Source organism: Cystoisospora suis (genome assembly GCF_002600585.1).
Source record: "Cystoisospora suis strain Wien I chromosome Unknown contig_3863, whole genome shotgun sequence".
Classification (NCBI taxonomy): Eukaryota; Apicomplexa; class Conoidasida; order Eucoccidiorida; family Sarcocystidae; genus Cystoisospora; species Cystoisospora suis.
This window is the reverse complement of record NW_027156658.1, coordinates 1-7,913: the sequence shown is the minus strand read 5'-3', so window position 1 is coordinate 7,913 and position 7,913 is coordinate 1. Positions and strand designations below refer to the sequence as shown.

General features: G+C 41.5%; 4 protein-coding genes across 4 annotated transcripts; all 4 read right to left on the bottom strand.

Moving 5' to 3' along the window:
* Nucleotides 1-2,778, bottom strand: CSUI_007346 (gtp-binding family protein; the record flags this gene model as incomplete). Its single annotated transcript, XM_068067492.1, has 1 exon — nt 1-2,778. A coding segment is annotated over exon 1 (886 nt), but the record flags the coding sequence as incomplete, so codon positions are not given.
* A 125-nt stretch (nt 2,779-2,903) lies between these two features.
* CSUI_007345 (uncharacterized protein) lies at nt 2,904-3,413 on the bottom strand (the record flags this gene model as incomplete). The annotated part of the gene is made up of 1 exon (XM_068067491.1): nt 2,904-3,413. A coding segment is annotated over one exon (102 nt), but the record flags the coding sequence as incomplete, so codon positions are not given.
* A 116-nt stretch (nt 3,414-3,529) lies between these two features.
* CSUI_007344 (uncharacterized protein) lies at nt 3,530-4,227 on the bottom strand. Its single transcript, XM_068067490.1, has one exon. The coding sequence runs from the start codon at nt 3,812-3,814 to the stop codon at nt 3,677-3,679; it is 138 nt and encodes a 45-aa protein (XP_067920533.1). The 5' UTR covers nt 3,815-4,227; the 3' UTR covers nt 3,530-3,676.
* A 383-nt stretch (nt 4,228-4,610) lies between these two features.
* Nucleotides 4,611-7,829, bottom strand: CSUI_007343 (protein phosphatase 2c domain-containing protein; the record flags this gene model as incomplete). Its single annotated transcript, XM_068067489.1, has 3 exons — nt 4,611-5,358; nt 5,971-6,678; nt 7,701-7,829. Coding segments are annotated over 3 exons (894 nt in total), but the record flags the coding sequence as incomplete, so codon positions are not given.
* Nucleotides 7,830-7,913: the final 84 nt, after the last annotated feature.

The window sequence follows — 7,913 nt, the reverse complement described above, 5'->3', positions numbered from 1 at the left end:
TTAGTCTCTCTTCTTCTCTCTTTCTTCTTCTTTTCATTATCTCTTCTTCTCCCCTCTCTGTCTTCTTCTTTTCTCCCTCTCCTTCTTCTTCTTCTTCATCTTCTCCTCTCTTCTTCTCGTTGAAAAAGAACCAAGAGACAGGGAACTGAAAGGGTCTTCTCGGTATGGGGATTTCTTCTTTTTCTTTTTCTTCTGTCTTTCCTTGTAAGTACAGTCTCTCATCTCCATCAAGGACAAGCCGCGTCTGATAGGAAAGAGAAGAAGAAGAAGAGTCTTGCTCCCCTTCTCTCAGGCCATGGCTCTTCTTCACAAGAATAGGAATGCATGCACTATCTTCCTGTGGCGAGAGCTTCGCTTCGCCTCTTGTCTGGAAGTACTTCTCTTGAGAAGCTAGGACAGTCGTGAGATAGTGATCTAGCTCATTCTGTTCTGTTAAAGACTTCAAATCTTTTCTTCTTATCGAACCTCTCCCTCCTCCTTGAGAAGGAAAAGAGGAGGAAGAAGAGCGACTTTGAAGAAACTCGAGAAGATGATGCTTAGACAAAGAGCTTGATAACCCTACCGCACGATGAAAAGAAGAAGAAGAAGGAGAACAAGAAGAGAAGACCTTCTCATGGAGAGTCTTTCTGCCGTCTTCATTTCCTTGATGACGGGGGTGTCCCACAGGTGCTTCTAATTCTCCTTCTCCGTCTTCGAGAAAACCGATTTGACTGAGGGAATTTCTTTCTTCTTGAGAGTCCTTGTGAAGAAGAGATGCAAGGTGTCTCTTCTGCTCTTCATGAGCTAAGAGACGCTGCTGCAACAAAGCGCGACCAAAGCCGGAAGTACCGAGAGAAGAAGAACCACGATGAGAATGACCCTTCCTATGCTTACCTCCTCCCCCCATCTTTCTTTCTTTCGCCCTCTCTCGTTTTGTATACAGGTCCCACCTGTCAAGAGATCTATCTATCTTTAACCTCTCTATCTCTTTATCTATCTATCTATCTTTTTAGCTCTTTATCTATCTATCTATCTCTTTATCTCTTTCTCTATTTGTCTATCTGTCTGTCTCTGATGATGACGATGTCTTGAGCGAAGAAAGGGAGAGAAAGAGAGAAGACGAAAGATAGAAAGAGAAAAGAATAGACATAGAGATAGATAAATAGATAAAAGGAAAGAAGTAGAGCGATAGATAGGAGATCACATAGGAGGAGAGCGAAAAGGCTTCGCGAGAAAAGAAAGAAAAGAGACGGACCGGAATGAAGAAAAAAGAAAATTCGACAGAAGAAGCCTCGCCCGAGCTTCTGACGGCCCCATTCAACTACTCGCAAAATCCTTCATAAGGAAAGAAAGGGGGAGAAGAAAGGAAGAAAGAAAGGAAGAGAAGAAAGAAAAGACGAGAAGAAGAAAGGAGAAGAAATTCACTTCATAGATCCTTCTCTCCCACAGAAGAGCAAGAATGTGAAGATGAAGAGAAAGAAGAGAAAGAGAAATGTCGAAAGAACAGCCTCAGGAGGTGGAAATAGGGAAGAAAAGGAGAGATGATGTCTCTTGCTTTTCGACCTGCTTCTTTTTTTGTCTTTTTTCTCTCTGCTCCTCTCTCCTTTCTTATCCGCCCAACTGAAACGAATCGATCTCTCCTTCCTTTCAGCCAGACAAGTCGATGAACGATAGAAAAGACAGCGAGAAGCTCCTCTCTCTGATCCAAGACGGGAAAGAATAAGAGAAGAGCAACATACACACGCAAGATGCCGGAAGGAGGAGGAACGATATCTATCGGTGTTACGAAACCTTCCTCCCTACCGCAGATGGACAGAGAGAGAAAAGAAGAAAACAGCGAGAAAAAGAATTGACTCTTTTGTTTTGCTCTTCAGGATGGTAGGATCGATTGCCTGCATGCAGTGGAGAAAAATAAACCGACTTTTCGCAAGATTCGATCGATTCTTCCCCGTCTGGCGGTGTTGGCAACCCACGAAACTCCCTTCCCCCCCCCGAAGAGCTGCGAAACACAACATCTTCTTTCTCTCTCTCTCTATATATATCTCTCTTCCTCGTCTCTGCTCTTCGCTATCTTCTTCTTCTTTCTTCTCTCCTCTCGCCTTCTTCTCCTCTCCTCTTCTTCTCATCGAGCCTATGAATCTCCAAAGAAAAGAGAGATACTGCTCGGTCACTCCCCTTTACCGAATCGTCTTCTTCTTACCATCTATTGATAAATAGTTACGCACACACCTTTCAGTTCTCCCTCGTCTTACCATATGATACATACATATACATCCACATATTCATACATCTACTACGTATACAAGCATCTAGGTACATGCACATCTCCATATACATACGTCTACATATCGATAGATACTGATGCCTCCGGACTCCCCTTGGCGTTGTAGTCATACCTCACTACGAAACCTGACAAGAGAAAACAGACAGAAGTCCTTTCTCTCGCCTACTAGACGCTAATTCGCTAAACCGACTTGAGAGGAACAAAGAAGATCGATCCACATCTCCACGCTAGTCCGCAAAAATGGTATAAGGTGTTCCAGCTATCCCCATGCCGTTCTCTTCTATTCTCGCGACCTTGGCTGTCTTCAGTCACTTCCATGACTACTGCTGCCTTTAGGAGAAAATCTCTATCAACTCCCTCACTCCCGATCGAGTCTCCTCACCTAGGGCGCTAGCTGCTCATGAGAATCGACAGACAGACAGAGACAGAGAGAGGCCGTCCGCAGCACTGAGCAGCTAGTCGCCTAAACTTTCAGTCCAAAAGGGAGCGAAAAAGACACTCTTGCACCTACTCCCGACTGGGGTGAACTCCGCCGCAAGATAGAGTGACATCCACACATATACATATATATATATACACATTCACATATATATATATATATACATGTATGATAGCGATGATGTTTATTTCTGCGTAGCTTTGGGTGTGTGAAGTAGGGACAGCAGATGACGGGTCTAGGATTTCTTTTTTTTCTCCTTTGGCTTATGAGCTATCTCCTCCTTTATGTAAAGGAAGAGAGAGAGAAAGTTCCAGGGGAAGGGAGCAGCGGATATGTCTTCTCTATCGACCTCGCTGATTTATCCTCCTACATGCAGAAGGAGATCGATAGGGTACATACTTAATGGAAATCTCCAAGTGTATGTATAGGCGTATATCTAAAATATACACGCCCGTATGTGTAGGTATCTTTACATATAGAGGGAAAGGTCTTGTGGGTGAGAGGACGAGACACACAGAAGAAGCCGAAAGAAGAAGAAGAGAACCTCTTCTTATCTCGCCCGAGTCTCTTTCATCTTAAGGTGACAAGACACTCTTCTCTCCCTTTTTCACTTTCTTGGAAAGATACATGCCAACTTTTCTCTCTCTCTCTTCTTGGCTCTCCTCAGCTCAGAAGAGCGAAGAAGAAAACAAACAAGACTGCCTAAACAAGAACTTTCTCTCAGGGTCTCTAGACTCTTCTTCCTTTTCACACATGTATATATATATATATGTATATATATATAATGTATATATATATATAAGTATGTATATACGTATATGTGTATACATGGAGACACGTCCGCACTTCTTATACACAGATCCCCCCCCCTAAGTGATTCCTGTGTGTATATTTGCATCGTTATGTGTCTACGAATCTGTCTTCAGTCTAGATCCATCTCCATTCATTTCCTTCATATCTATCTATCTATCTCTTCAATATTTTCTATCAGTCTCTCTACCTAGGATCTCCTCCATCCATTGACCTATGTTGCTCGCCCATATCCTGTATATACACATCTCTAGACAGAGAAGATAAAGAAAGTCGAAAGCGAAAATGAGAGAGAAATACATCGAAAGAGGAAGACGGAGAAAGCGAAAGTTCAGCTTCGATCAGATGCGTCTTCTTCTATTCTTTCTCCTCTTCTTGTAGACACATAGATGAAAGGGAGGAGGGAAAAAGCTTCCAGAGAGATATCTCTCTGTTTCGGTTGTCCAAGAAACGTTCTTCTTCATTCACAAAAAGAATCTCCTCTCTCTCTCTCTCATCCAGTAGCCACCGCAGCGAGATGTCCTTCTCATCTTCTTCTTCGTCGCCGTCTCTTCTTCCTTCTCCACCTACTCATACTTTATCTGTCGATGTAGATGTGTATAGGAATCTGTAGCGTTCTATAGACACTCTATCCAACGTCTCTGTAGACGTACGTCTGTACAAGGAGCAGAGCACTCTTCACCGTCCTTTACTAGGAAAATCCTGACTGTCCCTTACCGAATCTATCTTGTATGCAGACCCATCTGTAAAGATATATAAATACGTACATTTATATATATGTATATATATATATATATATTGATGTATATATATATATATATGGGGATGTATGGATATGTATCTGAGTCTTCTCTCGACGCCTGAGAGACAAAGTAGGAAATCTGAACTGGCAATGCGTGGATGTGCGCATGCATATCTATCTATCTTTAATCTATCTTTAATCTATCTATCTTTAATCTATCTATCTTTATCTATCTATCTATCTACTTGATCTATCTTTGATCTATCTGCAGTCTATCTTTAATCTATCTATCTAACTCGAGATCCTTTAACACTGTCAAGGAGGAAGGAGAGGAGAAAGAAGATTCTCCTTCTTCTGGGTTGAAAGAAAGAGAGAGACAGGGGAGACAGGAGAGAGAGAAAGAGAGGAAATGCGAGAAGGTTTCTGTATGGTAGTAGTAGGGTTGCCTATAGTGACAAAATTATTCAGCAGGAGAAGAGAGAGCATAATGCTCTAGCACGTATATATCTTAAAGAGAAAGAAAGAAAGAGTAAAAAGAAGAAGAAAGAGAGAAAGAAAGGACAAGAGAGAATAAGACTTGAAGAAATGCGTTACTCGACATCCCTCAGGCAGACCTATCACGTAGAAAAGAAAGAAGAAACTCCAAGAAAAGAAAAAGAGAAGAATGCATGACAGAAAGAAAGAAGTCTTTCTTCTTCTTCTTCTCCTATACGCGATGAGGATAGCCAACAGAGGCAGCGTCACCAGAAAGGAGAAAAGAAGAGAAAGAAAGAAAGAAAGAGAGAAAGTGTGGAAGTATAAATCCTTCATAGAGGCCAGGAATGAGGCTTCCTCTAAATAGAGAGCCCCCACTACTACTACTACTACAAGAAGAAGAAGAATTCCCAGAAAGGATGAATGAAGAGAGAAGAAAGAAAAGACGTCCGAAGAGAAATAGCGAGCAAACATAGACAAGAAAAGAACACAAGGAAGAAGAGAAATAAAGAAAGAAGAAAGAAAGAAAGAGGAGAGAGAGAATGAAGAGGAGAGAGGAAAGATGTGTATGTTCTATTTTAGAGCAAACATATCAAAATCTTCTTCTTCTTCTTCTTGCCTTGATAAGTCCTGTGACAAAGAAAAAGAAAGAAAGAAAGAAAGAAGAAGAAAAGAGATGAAAGGGAGAGAGGAATAAGAAGAAAAGAAGACGTAGCTATGTGTATATCTATGGGACCCATGAGAAACGGTGAAGGACCTCCCGTCTTCTTCTCCTTCATGAAACATCTGTCTGCGTGCTTAGTATGCATGAAGATATACACACGCGTCACACTCTGCCTGCTTGGAACCTATCTATCTTCGATCCATCTTTAATCTATCTTTAATCTATCTTTAGTCTATCTGTAGTCTATCTCTAATCTATGGGGAAGTAAAGGATGTGTTTCTTCGTGTCTGCTGTATGTGAATGAAGAGGAAGTTTTCTGCACAGACCTCCCTAGTTGAAGACGTTACTCTATGTACACTTACACAGACATCTACACATGTATACAGACATATACATACATATACATAGGTGTATGTAGCTATGTGTATAGAGAGGGAGAGAAAGCATGAAGCGACTGACTGAAGAAAAGAGATCAAGAAGACGGGAAGGAGAAAAGAAGGGAGTTCAGGTGTATGTACAGCTGCTACCAAATAACTAGACATACAAACGGCCACCCACCCAAAAGACCCGTCTCTCACCTGTGATGCTTCTTCTTCTTCTTTTCTTTTCTTTTCTCTTTCTTCTTCTTCTTCTTTTTCTTTCTCTCTTAATCGTTTTTGCTTGATCCGTTCATACACCTCAGCACTAGCCATTCCTGCGATATCTTCAAGTCCCCGTCCCACACCCTCAACCGAAGCACTAGAAGAAGAAGAAGGCTCTTCATGGGAAGAATCCTCACCTCTCTCCTTTTCTTCTTCTTCTTCTTTTTCGTTTCTCTCTTCTTCAATCTCTTCTTGTTCTTTTTCGTCTCTAGATGCCTTCTTCTTTTCCCTCCTCTTCCTATCAGGATCTCCATCTTCTTCGTCCCTCTTTTCTTCTTGTTCTTTCTCTTGTTCTCTCTCCATTCCATCTGCACTTCTCGCTTCTTCTTCTTCTTCAGCAGTTGGATCGTTCTTGATCTCTTCTCCTGTCTTACTCCTTCCTCTTCTCCTTCCTCTTCTCACACAAGAAGAAGAGGGAGCTCCGCTTTCTTCTTCTTCTTCCTCTTCTTCACTCTCGATAATTCCATGACCTAGTTCAATTCCATCACTCTCTTCTTTTTCTTCTTTCTGTTCCTCTTCTTTTTCATTGTTCTTTTCAGAAGAAGCAGAGAAGACATCTTTTCTCCATTTAAAGTACAAGACTGTGCATGTCTTGTCATCCGCGCTCCCTCGCTTTGATGCCTCATCTACTACACACTGAGCCGCCTAGAAAGAGAGAAGGAAAGAGACAGAGAACAAAGAAGAGAAAGGAAGAAGAGAAGGAAAGAGAGAGAGAGAAGGGAAGAAGAATGAAAGAGATGGAAAGAGACATCTTGAGGTGTACAGGGACTTTGGGGAAGAAAGGAGCGAGGGCGAAGGATAAAAAGAAAGTATGATTGCATGCATGCAGTAAGAGAGAGAAAGAAGAAGAGAAAGAAAAAAGAAAGATCATTCAATTCTTTCTTCTTCTTGGTGTATGTACTTGAGAGACAGAGAGAGGGGAGAATGACCAATCCTATCTGTTTCTTATCCTCTTTCTCTTCTTCTTTTCCTCTTCTTGTCTTTCTTCTTTTAGGCGGCACCACATATCAATGCGAAGATCTTCTGATGATTCATTCCTTCCTCTCTCTCGAAACACACAGAAAAGATCTCCCTCTCTACATATACATGTACATCTACATATCTATCTAGATACATACATGTATATACATCACTTTATCTCTTTCTGTAGTGCTGTACATACATCTAGATATCTCTATCTATGTATCTCTGGAGGTATGTATGTAAAGCATTTGAAGGAGAAATGAATGAAGAAGAAAGACATAAAGAAAGAAGAAAAAGAAAGAAGAGAAAGAGAGAAAGAAAGAGAGAAGAAGAAGTTCACATGAACAAGGAAGCAAAGGGAAGCAGAGAAGAAGATGACGAATCTCTCTCCTCAATCCCAAAGACTCCCTTCTATCTACGCATCTATGCTGGATCTCCGCCTCTATCTCCTTATCTCTCTATACAGACTTCGAGAGAGGTAGAGAGAAAGAGAGAGACCGAGCTGACGTACACACTTGCTGCGTTACCTAGATTCAATAGAGATAGAGAGATAGATAGATAGAGTAACGATAGATAGATAAGTGAATAAATGAAAGATCGGTAGATCGATCGATCGAGAGATAGATAGATAGAGTAAGAGATAGAGTATGGATTAAAGAGAGATGCCTTTGTGTGGTGGATCGAGTGTCTTTTTCTGTCCTTACGTCTTGGGGGGATTTGTGAAGGTTCTGCAGAACGAGAGAAACGACGTCGTCATCGGAGAGAACGTCAAAGACGCCATCCGAAGCTAAGACCTTACGTACACACCCCACACAGTTTAGAGACCTCTCATTGGAAACAAGAAAGAAAGAAAGAAAGGAGAGATAGATAGACAGGTAGATAGACAGGTAGATGGATGTAGGTAGTCAAAATGAGTG